This window comes from Nicotiana tomentosiformis, chromosome 6, assembly GCF_000390325.3.
Source record: "Nicotiana tomentosiformis chromosome 6, ASM39032v3, whole genome shotgun sequence".
NCBI classification, from domain to species: Eukaryota; Viridiplantae; Streptophyta; class Magnoliopsida; order Solanales; family Solanaceae; genus Nicotiana; species Nicotiana tomentosiformis.
Window position 1 is genome coordinate 139,376,999 of NC_090817.1, and position 17,526 is coordinate 139,394,524.

At 34.3% G+C, this 17,526-nt stretch overlaps 1 protein-coding gene across 1 annotated transcript; it reads right to left on the minus strand.

Moving 5' to 3' along the window:
• Window positions 1-623: 623 nt before the first annotated feature.
• LOC104084822 (NAC domain-containing protein 100-like) lies at window positions 624-3,097 on the minus strand. The gene is made up of 3 exons (XM_009588779.4): window positions 2,651-3,097; window positions 1,976-2,253; window positions 624-1,554 (listed from the first exon to the last, which is right to left on the minus strand). The coding sequence occupies exons 1-3, from the start codon at window positions 2,838-2,840 to the stop codon at window positions 994-996; spliced, it is 1,029 nt and encodes a 342-aa protein (XP_009587074.1). The 5' UTR covers window positions 2,841-3,097; the 3' UTR covers window positions 624-993.
• Between the last annotated feature and the right edge of the window lie 14,429 nt (window positions 3,098-17,526).

Consider the following 17,526-nt stretch of genomic DNA (forward strand, 5'->3'; position numbering starts at 1 on the left):
TACGTCACCATACTCTTATTTGTTAATTATAAGTTTAATCATATATTCTCTAAATTCATTCAGTATAATTATTCGACCTGAATTTAAATTATTAAGTTAATTCTAGGCAGAATTTTATTGTAGTCGGGTTCGAGCCAATGTAACTTTTTAAGTAGTCGAGTTCGAGCCAATATCAATCCTATCCAACACAACCCTTTGGTAAATTAATTATTTTGGCCTATCATTTATTGGTAAATTCATTTGTTTCATTTGATTTTTCTAATATTTGACTAACATAAAACATTCAATTAATTGAGCTATACACCTTTGATCCCTCAACTAACAGAGTTACAAAATTGATGAACTTTTAATTATTAAACCGTTTGACAATTTTCATATGTTATATTGGGAGAAAATTGTGAGAGATTTGATTTAGTAGTCTATAACAAACGTTATTTTAGCTATATAACATTTTTCACAGGAGATCAACAAAAATTGTGCATGGTTGCATATCGACAACCAATAATAAAAGGATCAAAGCACAATTATTGCATTATTAGATTTATTTTTGAACCATGACATAATAAATAGTACAAATTATGGATAGGGGAGGGAGAGGGGTCCACAGCATATAGATTTCCAAAGAGAAAAAACACAAGAAAAGATCACAAAATCACCAACCTGATCTCCCACAAATCTCAAGCCCACAGCATTCAGTACTAAATTTATAATTTCAACATCACCATAATAAGTAGCCCTAGATAAGCAATTGGAAAATATAAAATTATAAAATAAAAAAAAAACATAACAGAGATTTTATGCGACGGATTCAAGCCAACATAAATAAATTTTTACACTATCAGTGCAGCCTTTGTATCGATATGATTCAGACATCCACCTTCAATGCAACTCAAGGAATCAGAAATCCATGCACATAAAATTAATTCCACACCATAATAACTACTACTACTAGTTCTGCCTCTTCTCTGCTCTTTCTTCTGATTTTTGCTTATTTCAGTAACTCCAAAGGCAATCAAGACTCTGATCTTCAAGTGATCTCCTTCCCATTCCAAGATTTGACACAATTGACGAAATTTCATTATTCATGTCAGGGCTTAGCTTTGTTTCTTGAGATAAACTAACTATCTCCTCTTTCTTAAAATTCTGAGTATAATTCTCGAGTAAAGTCTTAAGTATTATTGGATTTTGCATGCCAAATGAAACTTGACTTGGGAAGCTGCTCTGAACTGGGACTATTTGGTTACAAGAAAATGTACTTATGGGAAGATTATTCATTGGATTTGAGAGAGCAGAGAAATTAGGAGAATTGTTGAAACAATTGATCATGTTTTCTTGGCTCTTTTGAGCAGTAAAAAAATTGGAGAAGCAGTGCACGTGGCTGGATTGAGAAGCAGCAGGTTTGAACTTGCCAGTATAAGAGGAAGAATCTGTTAATGGTGGAAGAAAATTATTTCCCATTTCATTTTCATCAGAATTCAGCTTCACTAGTCCTGAAATATGGATTTTCTTCCCACCACAGCTCTTTTGAAATACTCTGCAAATGACCCATTCATTCTACAATACAGTAAAAAAAGAGAGTTAAAAACAGAATCTTGATGCACAGGCGGACAGGGGCGGATGCAGCATAGCATAGGAGTGCCGGGTTCAACTGAACCCACTATTTTCGACGTGGAGCATATAATTAGGTGTAAAAATCCACCAAAACTACAAAAACTAGTAGATATGAATTAATAACTTTAAAAATACAATTGGTTTAATGATAAGAATATAAGAGGTCGAACCCATGGAGTTAAAATCCTAAATCCACCTCTGGATTTGAATCCAGTATTTGATGTTTATAGGAATAGTAACTCCGTTCAAATATTTATAGACATTTAGTAAAATTTTCGAACATATACACTGTTTGAACAAAAGCACGGTGCATCCGCCCTACTTGATTGAAAGAGGGAACAGAAGAAAAGATGACAAGAATTACCTTTGCTGTCTTGGGCAGATTGTGAAGAGATAATCTTCCCTCAAGTCTATATTCATGAATGACCCAATTTGTCTTTTCACCTTTTGGAGCTCTCCCTTTGTAGAAAACCAGAGTTTTCTTCATCCCAACAAGAGATTTTCCTCTGAAAATCTCCCTGTCTTTTCCAGTAGCTTTCCAATAACCTGCAGTTGTTGCCCTGTTTGTCCTCAGCCCTGTTGGGTACTTCTTGTCTCTCACACAGAAAAAATACCATTCTTTTTCCCCCATTTTTGCCTTCCCTACATTCCCAAATAAAAAATAAAAATCATTAAAGATATCATATCTGAAACTAACAACAATAGTAAGTTGAGGTCGGCTATATGAATTATCAGTATTCATGTCGCTTCATTTAAACACGTCCCATCTCGATCCATATATGAAAAAAAGATAGTTTGGTGCATGAAACAACCCGTGTTCATACAGGGTCCGGTAAGGGTCGCATCTCAAGGAGTGTGATGTAGGCAGTCTATCATGATTCAAGCATCGTGGCTAATTCCACGGCTCGACTTGTGACCTATAGGTTACACGAAAAAAACGGAAACAACTTTGTCGTTGTTTCAAGACTCCCTTCTTCTCGGTCCATATATGAATTGAGGAAAAAGAAAAGATTATAAAGTACTAGTTTGAGAAGCTTACATGGGAGGTCCCAAGGTTCAATCTTGTTCAAGTCAACTTCTCCAATAGCAATAGCAAAGAAATTGCTATCCACAACTTTGTTTGACAAATAATGAGTAATCAATTCTTCATCAGTTGGATGAAATCGAAATCCAGGAGGTAATTCCATCTGTTGATCATCCTCCTTAACAAGTCCCGAATAATTTTCCATCTACTTAAGATTTTTCAAAACTGGTTCTGTTTTATGTAATCAAGAATTAATTATTTCACCCTATATGCACACTAATACAGATTTTATTGACCACCACTCACCAGCTGGCTCTGAAATAAAAATGGGGTTTCGCCAAACAGCTCAAAAACCCACGAGAAAGAATACTAAATCAAGAAAAGTAGGAAAAATGGGGAAGTTGGAGAAAAAGATAAAGAGAAGCCATGGAACTAAAACTGAAAGAATGAACAAAAAAAAGTATGAGGATTACAAGGCAATAAATAGAGGTTTGGGGGAGGGGGTGGAATTTAGGCCTTTTGTTGTTTGGTTTCCCACCAGGTGTTCCGTACTCGTATTGGGGTCCGACTAAATCCGGATTCGAGTCGGAAAATCCCACATTGGGGTAAAGCGCTCTCTAGCAAAAGCTCTAACAAAAGCGATTACATGCCTAGAGCTCGAACCGAGATCTTTGATTAAAGATGAAGGAGTACTTATTACTTCACCACAACCCTGGTAAGTTGTTTAGGCCTTCTCTTCAAGTCTTTTCCTAACCATGATACAAAAAATCTATACACCTTTTGCTTATAATTTGACCAAATACAACTCATCCCTAAAACCATGCATGTAACATTTTCAACTGCTTTTGTCATTTTATTTTAACTAGAGTCATATTCATTTAATTTTTGGAACTTCATTCTCTGGTGTGAATATAATTTGAAGGTTCCAAATGTTGCTTTCTTGGTGGTTCCAACTGTATACCAGAATCATCCAACATGACTTAATATTAAGTTGTTAAATGGCAATTAATAGTGCTTTAAATATGTAACTATCTCTATTTACTTTCTGCTGATAAGATTATAGCATTATATTCCCAAATTAACCTCCTTTGTATATAAAATACTTGAGCCCTGTGAAAACGACTATTTTTCAACTTCACTGTGTTTACTCGAGCGTGTGAAAACCTCAATTATGCAACATACATGAACGTGACATCAAAACTTCCAAATACTCTTTTTTTGAATTTTAAGCAAATACATGGTAAAGTTGACTAACTTATAGGTCGTTGGTTTGAGCCGTAAAATTAGTATGCAGGGTAGGCTGCCTACATGGCCCTTCTCTGGACACTGCGTAAACGCAAGATGCTTCGTGCACTAGACAACCTTTTCATTGTTCAAATGCCTACCATATGTCTACATGTAATACATACCAAAAATTTCTGAAGAAGAAGAAGAAGAAGAAGAAGAAGAAGAAGAAGAAGAAGAAGAAGAAGAAGAAGAAGAAGAAGAAAGGAAGAGTACGAACTTAGGCTTTAGATTATCTACATGAAATTAGATCAAATCTCATTAACTAATCCAATTGAATGTGACCATTCTAGCCCATGAAAATCCATTACGAACACAACTTAATTTGTGCAGACCAGCACTGGGAAGACTTTATTGTGTTAGGTTTCAGATTAGCTAAGTTCAACTTGCCATATGAAGTATAACATTTGTCAAAAAGTTCTAGGGTTATTTAAGGCATGTCACAATTTCAAGTGGAAAGAATTATTTGTACGTTCACTGTGTTGTATAGTAACTCATGAAAAGAACCTTCACTAGTCATACTCAGGTTTTAAACAAGATTTTTCCACTGCACTCCACTTTGACGCTAGGATAATTCAACTAAGAGGGCCACGAGAGATACTGTTAGTGTATAGAAATTAAATTCAAAAATTTTGCGCGGTTCGTGAATGAAATAAAGCTAATTGTATGAAATTTATGAGAATTGAGAAATCATGTAGTTACAATACGGATCTAGGAAGCTCAGCTAATTAAAGACATTCTTTTGGACTCAACTTGAATTGTCTTTATTTACATGCAAAAAGATAACTAATGAAGTCATCCTTGTCTTTATAAATACTTTGCTATGGTGGGGTTGTTAAAAAGATACAGTTGTATATATGTGGGGCTCTGCCCATAGTCCTTTTGGGCCACTTTGATCACTTGCAAATAAATGGTAACAATATTGTTCTTGTAAGGATCATAAAAAAGAAAGATACCTATAAATAGGCCTTTTTAAGATTTGTTTGTTTCATTATTGATGAGAAAAATAAAAACTTAAATCAAAATTATGGGTGCCAAGTGGACTAAATTTGAGCGTGTTACAAGAGGTTGAGCCAATAAATACGTTGTGTCATAACTCAATCAATGTTTGCTTAGCTCAAAATGAACGGGGCAATTTGGGCTAAACTAGAAGATGTAACCCAAACTTTCGCCCACCTAATCTATTAAATTGAAAATAACCGGAGGATGAATAATATATGTATTATAATTCATATATATATGTATGTGCGTTACACGTATCTCGCTAATCATCAAAAGAAAGATGAAAATCATTTTCTTCCTTATATTGAAAATCAAAGTTTTATCTAACTTTAAACATTAGATATTTTTTCATGTTATTTCTCAAAATATATCCGACCATTTGAGAAAGACATTGTCAGTGTCAATCAAGTTACAATTTTAGAAATTAAGACAATATCATTGTACCCTTTTGATTGTCAAGTTATTCTTCCATGACTTTTTTAAAATTCCATGATATAAGTTTGTAATTTATATATCGCGTAGTTATTTGTCTTTGTTCCTTGTCATCTTTGTATGTACATGTTTGGAGTGAATAAATATTTGAGTGTTAAGCTTAATCTAGAAAGGTTTTAGTTTTCGAAGTAAACCCGGCAACTCTCTCTAGTTTATTCATAGAAGAATTCAAATACTAACGTTGATTATAATTTTATCCTACATGAATAGTTAAATCCTAAAAATAATTTACTAATTTGGTGCTTTATTCTTATATATTCTTTTCCATCATTTTATTTTTCCCTTGGTCCTTAAAGTATGATTTCTTTATTTTTCCTCAACTTTGCGACCAAATTTCTTAATACAACAATGTAAAACTTTTCCTACAAATTTCAGCTTCATCTAGAGGTTTAGTTGACCACTATCGTCTAATCTTCTTAGATTGTATTGCACATCATATTCATATGGTTTATTTGTGAGAATTACATTAATGAAAATAAAATACTTCACATCCAAATCTAGATTATGGACATTTCTTATATCTTGTCTCAATATATGTCAATTAAACAGTATTTTAGAAAGATAATTCCAATTTACCCTTTCGATTATCAAATTATTACTTTATGTAAAAAAAATTATTTCATGATATTTTCGTTGTCTTTCTTAAAGAAAAAATAGTATGTCCGTAAATCTTGTACATTACACGCTGTGCGTTTTTGTTCTCTGTTTGATGTAGTTATAAGAAAAAACAACTTAATGACTTGCATATAAAAATTTAATGAAATATGTGATATTTCAAATTATTAATTCTAGATCGGCTTAGTTGTAAGTTGTAACATACCGGAGGAGAATGATTCGCTGTCTTTTTATATTTTTTGGTTATATGCTAATATTAGTGTATATGGAATAAATCAAAATCTCATATATTTACAAAAAACAAATCTAAATCTCATACAAACTGGATAACGAAATATATGAACCATGCATATTGTTGACGGAAAAAAAGAGAGCTACTATCCTCTATCCAAGTATAGTGGCGGAGAGTAGCAGTCCATTAAGTTCGAATAGAATTGTACCCGATATCAACTTTGTAGGGATGGCGTATTTGTTGTTTAAATTGAAAAGAAATTTCATTCTTAAGTAATTTACAATTATATTCTTAAATTATATAAATATTTAAGGGTACAAAAGTCAATCAATATTTCGGGGATAGTTTAGTCGTTCAACATTTAGCATAAAATATTCGTGCTTTTATAATAATATTGTTCTTTTACTCTCATCCTCACATGATAATATAAATGAAATGGCACGGCATTATCCTTCGTGCATATTAAGAATGGTACGGCATCACCCTTCGTGCTTTATACTTTTCCTCACATGATAATATAACTAAAATGGCACGGCATCACCCTTCGTGCTTTACACTCTTAAATGGCACGGCATCACCCATCGTGCTTTACACTCTTCCTTACCAATCACATGTATATCATTGACAAGCAAGGTAGGAAGCATAAATAACATCAAGGAGAGTGTTATTGATAACTGAAATGATAACTACTGAAACTAAAACTGCATTGATAACTGATAATTGATAACTAATAACTGAACAAAAGAAGTAAGGACATGAATACTCCATCTTCTAAATGATGAACAACATGTTTATCTTTATATTAAAGTACGGCCTCAGACCCAATATATATATGCATAAGCTACAGCCGCATGCCCAAGTATACGTATACATAACTACGGCCTCAGGCCCAAAAATGCATAAAGCATAAACTACGGCCTCAGGTCCAAACATGCATAAAGCATAAACTACGACCTCATGTCCAAATATGCATAAAGCATATAAACTACGGCCTCAGGCCCAATACAGGTGTTCAACAAAATCTACAACGAAATTAACCTATATACAATGGAAGATCGATTTTAACTTAGTCCACTATATATATGGTGACACTAACATACGTAAGAAATAAGAAACTTGACAACAAACATGTATGGTAGAAGGCCATTTGGTATTAAAGTATTTAAGTATTCTTCTTGGTAGTAATTATTAGTATCATTTTCTGCTGAGACAAAAACTGAAAAATATTTTATTTTTACTATAAAACTTTGCAATCAACATTTTATTTAGTTGATCAACATATTCATTTTTGCTAGCTAAGATATCTTTTTAATTCTATCAGGCGATTTGCACAAATTGCGTTATAATCTAATGATAGAAATATTTCTTTTATTAAATGCACTACTATTACCATTGAGATTGATAACCAAGTGTTCGGGAAGAACCAAATCATCTTTTATTGGATGCTCTTCTTCATTTCCGACACGAAGCAAGAAAACACTGAATATTGGATCTGTTCTTACTTTATATTTCTTGTCAGTTGAATCTTTTTCGTTGAGGCCAGAAGTATAACTTTGGTAAGCTAGCTTTTACAGTCTCTGGTTTTGTCGATTTTTGAACTACTGGTAGTACTTGACAGAAATCACCTCCCAAACCATTAATATTTTACCAAATGGTTCATTAATATCCAATATATCTCTAGAACTCCAGGCAATTATTTCGATCGTTTAACACTTAGTCATAAGTGCTTCATCCCATATTATCAATTTTGATTTTCTTATAAATTTAGCATCATTGCTCTGCTTTGATATATTTGTGATGGTTATTTAAGTTGTTTGAAGAGGTATATCAAATCTAAAGTGGGTGGTCTCACAATAAAATCGTTGTTTGTACACCACTTGCTATTATTGCTAACAGTGTCATGTCTCTTGATATGATATTTGCAAGTAATGCATGACATAGAAATATTATTTCGATTCCGCCGGAGGCATCTACAAAGAATAATCTCGTTATACCAGAGTCGACTCTTTATAATATAGTCTTAAAAACTTATTCTTGTTTAGGATTTAGCTTTGATTGTGCTTCCTCAGACACTTGTATATCATTTTGATTCTTAATAATATACTAAACTTTTTACTTTGTGTTCTAGCGCTCTTTTTATGGAATAAATTTATGTACCCTGAGATTTTTTTTAACTTGAATAAGAATTTTACTTATATGATGAATTTAAAAAATAATTGAATTGGATTCTATTGCTAAATAATTAATTAAAAGATTTAAGTATTTAGTTTTAACATAAAAAATAATTTATTCTATGTTGATTCAGATCTTAATATTAGTTCATCTCTTGTTTTGAATATTTAATCTTAATTATAATATTATCCACCACAAATTTTATTTTCAAAGAGTAAAAGATTGATATGATATTTCACTTTTAGATTTTTATGTTTGTAGAATCATTAGTAGTATTGACACTTACCAACTATTTTTTTTCTCTTTCTCACAAATTTATATTCTTAAATATTTTCTTAGTTGTTGTATAATAATTGGGTATTTTTTAATATTACACAAAAAAAATTGATTAAAAAATATATTATTTGAGTAGGAAAATAGTTCAAATATAATATAAAAATATACTATCGTAGTGGTATTTTTTTCTCTCAATTTGAACTCTTTATGCATTCTATTTAATATTACTTTTATTTTTTCTTCGTATTGGACATTATGTAGTGGTAATGTATTGTCAATACGGAGGATTCTTATGAAAATAATTTTATTAAACCTTCATACATATTTTAAATAAGAATTTAATAGACAAAATTTATTAATTTTAAAATTTTAAATACTAAAAATTAGCATAGAAGATATTGTAGTCCAAAAAATAAGTTATTACAGTTATGTCCTTTCCCTATGAGTTCTTCCGTTTAATATTTTAGGGCAATTTTGATATATTAATATTGTATTGATGTGTTTATAGTAATATAGGCTCTCATTTTTCTAAATGGATTTAGACAATATAATACATTCTCAAATTAAATTAGTAATAGGACATTATAATATGTTTTCAAATTAAATTGGTAATAAGAATTTTTAATAAGTATATCCTAAAAGTAATATGATTACATGAATAAATATATTTACTTGTTCAATTTTATATGGATTAGACAACCCGAAAAAAATTATACTAATAGGATTCCTAAAGGTAATCACGTAGGATTCCTAACGTGTAGTATTATGTCCTAAAACTAATAGGAATATAAGGTTAATATCTAGAATTTCGGTTATGTCCTTTTATTATGAGTTATTATGCTTAAAATTATAAGGTTATTTTTGTAAACCGACATTGTATTCATGCTTTTATAATATATATATATATATATATATATATATATATATATATATATATATATGTGTGTGTGTGTGTGTGTGTGTGTGTGTGTGTGTGTGTGTATAATCAATATATAATTTATGTATACCGCCTAGAAAAAATAAATAGTGAATCTGACTGGCTATTTGTGTAACAATCCCGCTAAACTATGTGTCATAACTCAACTTGTCTAACGCAAATTTATTTTTATTTATTTGTTTAATCTATTATTATTTGCTCCATACACAAATCAAATTAATAGAAGTTTTTTCTTTTATTTACATATATCAAACAAATCAAACCCCAAAAAGTCTTTAGTTTCTATGTTTCAAATAGTTATTTTATGAGGAATTTTCAGAAATCGCTATTGTTTAGTGACTATTAACTTCCTATAGCTATCATATACATAATTACTTCCTATAGCTACTATTTAGTTGTTACGCGATTGTATTCTATGTATTCGCGCTACTGTATTCATGAACACGGTAGCGAAATTTGCCTAAAAAATAGGGGAGTCCAGTTGTTTAATAACGGAAAGATGATCAATTAGCGTGTATCACTCCTAATTTAACTCGACAAAATTAATTCTACATAAACTTTGCTGCTACTATGTTGTATTCCATGTATTCGTGCGACTGTATTTATAAATACAGTGAAGTAATCAAGAAATAGGGTGTATACCGTTCTATTCAATTCGACTGTATACATTGTATTTAATTCACATATATTCATTATTCACTATTATACATTGTATTCAATTCACCGTATTAAATTCGACTGTATTCAAACAATAAAAATCACAAAATATAGTGATATTCGGCTGTATTAAAAATATACAGACTTTCAGAATACATAAATTCAAGCAAAAATATAATGTATTTATACAAAAATTTAATGTATTTGAATGTATTTGTACATAATACAATGTATTTGTATCATTGTATGTGACTAAATAGCAAAGAAGAGGAGAAAGTTCGCCGGAGATGGCGTTTTTCGGCCAAATAAAATACTGTATACATTGTATTAAAACTAAAAATTGAGACGAACAAAAAAAAAATACATATAGAAATATAATTTAAGCAATAGCATCCCCCAAAAAAAAGTACACATGCCAATTTTTGGTGCGTAGCCATTTATCATGTGAAAGCACAAGAAGGGAACAAGCTATGTTGGACCAGCCGCCTAAAGCACAGCAACCGATTTCTTCCACCGTAGCTCTGTCGCCACTCTTTCATTTCTTTCCGATCCAAAATCACCATTCTTCCACCGCAGCTCTGCCGCCACCTACCTCTCCGAGTCACCGGAGACATCGAATCTCCGGATGACGCCGACGATTCTAGTGATTTGAGTGAGAAGAGAGAGGATTGAGAATCTTGTTGATAGAGAGAGAGAAGAAAGAGAGAGAAAGAACATAATTAACGTATTTTATGCCTCAATTGTAGGATATAGTTTGATATAGGGTGTAATAGTTTGTTAATTTGGGCTCTGTGGTCGGAATTAACCCAAACTTTTAGATGGACTAGCTTGGCTATGCGCAAAATGACCTATTAATAATGTATATAACTAGCTTAGCTCATCCAAGTTTGAGCGAGTGGAAGCATTATATTTTTTATAGGCTAAATTTGGCAACTCTAATCACAAGTGACAGGCAACACTAGTGAACCCCAATGCTCTCCCAAAAAATGAAAAATAGAAAACTGATAAAATGACCAACTTTACTTTTAAAAAGGAAATGCAACCTCTTTAAATACTCCATTATTTAATTAGATTGGTTCAAATAGTCAACCACACAACCAAAGCTTCTCCACGAAGAAAAAAGGAAAAAACGTAAATGCGGTCACAGCTAATGAAGATCCTTATACAACTACACACTTGGCTACTCCCAATTTGATCCAAAAAAGAAATATTAACCAAAATTTATTTTAATTATTTAACCCCCTACGAAAATCCCTAGTTGTCTCGACTGTGCTACCGGAAGCTTCGGGAGGTCGGAATAGGAGAGCACTCATCTTGAGTGGGCTTACTACTTAGATGATTTCATCGGTTATTCGCTCCGCACTTGGCTACCTATACACTTGTTACTAAGGTATTGATGAAATGCCAACAAAAGCAAAAGTCAGCTTATGGAAATATATACTTTGTAATTATTTGTTCTAAGACTGCACAAATCTTTAAAAGTACTTTTCTAAAATATGCCGTAATGATCGAGTGTTTTTATGCATTGCCGACTATCAATTTAAGATGGCGATTGAGTGTGTTTTGTTTCTTAGTAGGTCCAGATTATATTGCACATCAATTTATATGATTAGGATATGTTTTATTAGGCACGTGGCTTACTAGCAATTTCGAATTTATAACTCTCTTTTGATCTGTGGATGTAAAATTGCCACTTCTCATGCTCCCAAGCTTTATAGAGTTTGACCATGTATAATTTAGGAAGAATCAAATCTTGTGTGTTTCAATGTGTATATAGTTCACTGCTTTTATGTTACGTGTATTGGCATTAAACTTTAAGAGAAAATTGTTCATTGGTGATTAATTAACTAGCACATTTCATTGAGCTAATAAATAAAATAAAATAAAAAAAGTTCGATAAATAAAGCATTTCACGTTCACGTAAGGTTCGGAGAAAAGACTATACCGCTAATTAAATGGTGTAGAATTTGAGGTAAAAACAAGAAAGACGATTCCGCATATATAAAAGGGCTGTGCGGTATTGTTCTTTATTTTTATCTTTGTTTCCCATAAGGAAATCGAAGATATATCTGTAAGTCCCTAAGAAGCAAATGACAATGGAACAGTACAGCCACTCTTACACACCTGCGGAAAAGTTCCATTATTTGATTAATATTTGGTTCAACTAATGAAGCAATCATATCACCAGTTGATCAAACATTTCCAAAAACGATCTCGGGTTCGAGTTCTAGGTATGAAGTTATCTCTTTTAGGGAATATTTTACCTTCCAGTGTGAAATTTTTCGACGCGAATTCGAATTTAGTCGAGGCCCTATGCAGATACCGAACACCGGGTGAGTAATAAAAAAATAAATATTCCCAAAAGCACGGCCTGATTGCATAAATTCTCTATATTTTGATTATGCGTAATTGAAAATAGAGTGTATCCCAGAAATTAATTTAATAAGAGCCGGAGAGAAAAACATGATTGGATCGCAGAACTTAACAAACATGAAATGGATAGTGATCAGGCATTTGTTAAGATGAGATTTCAGTTCATCTTTTTTGTTCTTTGTTTAAGTTATATATATACAATTGAAAGTACAGTTTAACTACTTGTTAACAAGTAATGATAACTAATATGCTATAATAAGTTAAACTACCGTGGTAATATTATTTTACATACACTAATAATGTATTAATAGTGTGTATAACTTAAATTCGTTTTAATAATAAGGTCTACATGTTAAGTTTATTCTCTTGTATTGCGCATTCCTTTGTATCATTCCTTTCGAGACACGTATTTGTATTTATCCGTAAAATGGTACAATTAAATTTATACGTGGTTTCTAGACAAGTAAATTAATTCGATCCTGAAATAATAAAATAAATAAAGGAATATGCAATACTTAGCCTTGAAATGAAGACAAAATAACAAAAACAGTAATTCCGGGAGCAGAGCTTCCGGGCACAACAGCAACGAAATCAAAGAGTAAGAAGATAAAGCTTTGAATTGATTATAGTATACGTTTGCCAGAAAATTCGTGTTCTTTACAATGATAACTGAGCTAACTATTTATAGTTGCTCCTAAGGAACAAGGTCCTAGGATCATGCCCTTCTTTAATGTCAATTATGAGGGCCATTGAAGAATATGTAACGGTGAGCATAAATGCCAAATCTTTTGTAACGGGCAGTGTACTAAATGTTGTAAAATATTCTCCGTTAAATGCTACGGAGTGGCAGACATCTATTGCTTCTTTATGAATGTCATTCCTTCCGGTGATAAATAGAACAGTTGTCTTCGGTTTTAACTATCCTCTACCTTCGGTTCCTTCTTATGCAGCCACTCAACATAGCATATTTTACCCTATAAAGATAGTCCCCCTGCTTTCCGGTGATATAACTTTGTGTCACCGGAAAGTTGGTAGAAACATTCTTTTTGGCGAGAATTTCTCTGATCCCCTATGAAAAGCTTCTAACGATTGATTACACGCACGTCTCTCCGCATTTAATGCACCAAACACGCGTCATCCCACGATTCAGCATAACTTTTGCCAGTTATCAAGGTAATCATGGCCACAAATTTAGCCGCCTAAACATTTACTTATACGTATCAACTTCCTTCATTCATACTCCATAATTCTCTAAACTCACTCAAACTCTCTTCATTCAACTTGTATTTTGTCCTTCAACCTTTCTTTAACTCTCTTCAAACGAGAAAAGATTTTCCTTCTTCCATAACATATAATGGCTTCTTCAAAAAAATACTAGTTCCTCAAAGAACAAAAACAAAACCGAGGACGCCGCTCCTCCAACAGTGAGCACCATCATCCCTAGAAGTCTTGTCACAACAAAAGACGTCAAAGAGAAATTTCCTTTTGTTAGCCCTCGTACATGGGCCGTTAGCAGATATCCTTCTTCCATCCGTCCTACCAGCATTCCTGCTGTGAAGGAAGATTGTTGTTGCTAGGATTTAAACATTATCGCTTCTGACCTGGTGGAGCGGATAACCTTATCCAAGAAGAGTTTTACGTATGTCTATAACCCTTCACTTTGGGGACATTTTCTCTGAGTGGAGAGCTTCACTCCGTCATTGACTAGTTTTGCCTCCGCTACCAAGTGTGTTTGGCACAAGTGAGTCCCTCCATGTGGAAGACGATTGCTTGCCTCCGGCTCCTGTGCTAGAAAATGGGGCAGGAGCTATCTTTCGCTTATGTGATGAACCTTTATTCCCTTAAGATCTTCCATGGAGGGATGATCAACTTCAGCAAACGAGGCCACCATGCACTGCTATCCATCATGGATGATGATAACGAGTGTGGATGGATGGAACGATTTGTTTCCGTTGCCACCAATGACATCATTCCGACCTTGGCACCTTCCTTCCCGGAATTGTGGAATTGCACTCGTAAGTGTACTATTTGCTTCTACTCTTGTTAAAGATCCTTTTCTCGTCATTATGAACTTTTCTTCCTTTACTTGCCTCAGCGACTCGGTGGGTTCCCCCTAGGGTTGAGGGTTTGGACCAATGGGTTCAGAAAATTTTGGACGTTACTACACCGGAAACCCGCTCGTGGAAAGAGTTATCCCTGAAATATGGATGGAAGGCCAAACATCATGGTATGTTTAACTCATCATGACCTTACCTCATCTTATGAGAAAGTTATCTGATTCTGCTCTCCTGTTGACTATAGGTCTACCCCAGGGCTCAGTTGTCGTCCCCGAGGGGGACATTTTGGTTGATCCTGCTGATGCAGCGAGGCTGATGCAGAAATATTTTTCACAAACAAGCGTCACCGGGCCTGCTTCTGGTGCAAGTGTTTCTTCTCTAAGTCCCCGGCAGGAGAACAAGCAACCAAAAAGAAAGCGTTCCTCCGCGCCCGGGGTAAAGAATAAGAGGGCGAAGAATGTTGCCCCCGAGTCATCTCCGGAAGTCGTGGTGACGAGCCCTCCACCCGGGCCGGCCACAGATACCGTGATGATTGACGATGATGGAGAAGCTAGCAAGGATGGAGCTTCTCTACATAGAAGACGACGACCTTCCTCAACTCAACAGACCGCTCAATCTGTTTAGTTATTACACCAACTGAGGACGAAATTTCGGTGCTCTGGAGGACTATGAAATGGTGGAAAATGCCAAGTCCTGCTTCTAGATCTCAGTCGCTGCACCCGGCATTGTGGGGCTGAGTACCGGGTCCCTGCCGTCTTCGGTTGATGAGCAACCAGCAACCAGCACTGTGTTTGTCGCAGATGCTTCTCACCCTTTAACACCATCAGCTGCATCTCCATCTTCACTAACTCTTCCACCAGCAACTGCTACATCATCTCCATCGGTCGCATCTGTCAGAGAAGAGGGTGTTCCTCTCCCCCAGTCCCCAGTTTATAGGAATTTGGGGGGAAATTATGCTCCTTCTCAGAAGACCTGCAAAGGAGGAAGAGCGTTACTCTCTTGGTCTCCACCGGATGCAAGATATCCCGGCCGGTGAAACTTGCTAACTATCTGAAGCTTTTGGCTTCAAGAAAAAGATTGGGAAAAGATATAGGCTCTCTCGGGACTCTCAGGAGAGTGCTTGTTGAACAATGCCATGCACAACGTGTCACGGCCCAAAACTCATTATAGGATGTGATGGCGCCTAACGTCGCCGCTAGGCAAGCCAACGGTAAACTAGCCATGTATTTATTCTTTTGAATAATTTCAAAAGAAAATTATAGTAAAGTAAAGTATGAACCAATGGAAGAGCAAGATATGGGAAATAAATACCAAAAAAAACATAAAGTGTCTACTAGCATATTCCCAAGATCTAGTGTCACAAATATTTGAGCAACTAGTAGAATATACAGAACACCTATGCTATTGTCTGAAATAGGATAGACAGAAAGTAAATACAAACGAGAGAGACTGCTGGAGCTGTAGAACATACTCAGAGTGCAGCTGACCACTATGCCTTAGGATGACCGGGGTGCGCTCCTGAATGAACGCCAGGTGCACCTGCCTCGGATCCTGCACGATTAATGCAGAAGTGTAGCGTGAGTACATAAACAACATGTACCCAGTAAGTATCCAGTCTAATCTCGAAGAACTAGTGACGAGAGGTCGACATTGATACTTACTACGGGACAATAATATAAATACAGAAATTCTACATAGGCATGGAATACATGAATAATAAAAAAAATAACACAATAACCAGCAATGAATAAATGATTCTTTAACTGATAGTCAATTTAAAAGTCTCCAACTGACACATGCTAACTTCAACAATTTCAGCCCATTAAATAAATTATAACCTCTCAAGTCATAAAAATATTATCAAGTGTATTCGGGCTCCGAGTATTATCACGCACGATTTATGTCGAGGTCGTACAGCCTGATCCAAAATACTGTGTGCACTGTCGAGGGTCGAACGGTACGGAACGTCCCGCTCCCATGAGAGTAGAGAAGTTTACCTCGCTCGCGAAAATACTTGCGATGCGAGAGGACATGGATTTCTCAGAGTTATTATGTATTCCTCAATTCTTCCCAAAATAAGAAATTGAAATTGAAATTTCAAACTTAAAAAACTCTAGTCTCAGCTCTATTCAAGACAATTAATATGCATAATAAACACAACAGTACAATTAAAGCATGATGTGGATCTAAGACAACCCGAATATATCATGGAATATAGCTACGCACGGACTCTCGTCACCTTGTGCGTACATAGTTTTCCACACAAGTAATACACAACAAAGGTACACCTAAGGGGATGAGTTCCCCCCTTACAAGAATAGGCAAGAGATTTACCTCGTTCTCAAGCTCACTCCCGGTCCACAAATCCGCTCTAAAGCCTCAACTTGGTTCCAATCAATCCGAAACTAGCCAAATGTTATATAAATTAATCAATACACTCACAAGTTCATAATTTAGCCATTAGAAAAATTACCCAACCAAAATTGGAAGATCACTAAAATTCACCCCCAGGCCCACGTACCCGAATTCCAAAATATTTTGAAGATAAACTTTACCCATAACATTACGAACTCAAATATATGATTTATTCCCAATTCCATATCCAATTTCATTGTCAAAATCCAAAAATACCAAATTCTAGGTTTCCTACCAAAATTCCATAATTTTCATAATTTTTCCTCCTTAAATCCACATATAAACCATATATTTAGCTTTCAACAAGTGGAAAATTACTTACCTTGTATTGCATGATGAAACCCCCCCTCAAAATAGCTCCCCAAATTCGGCCACCCAA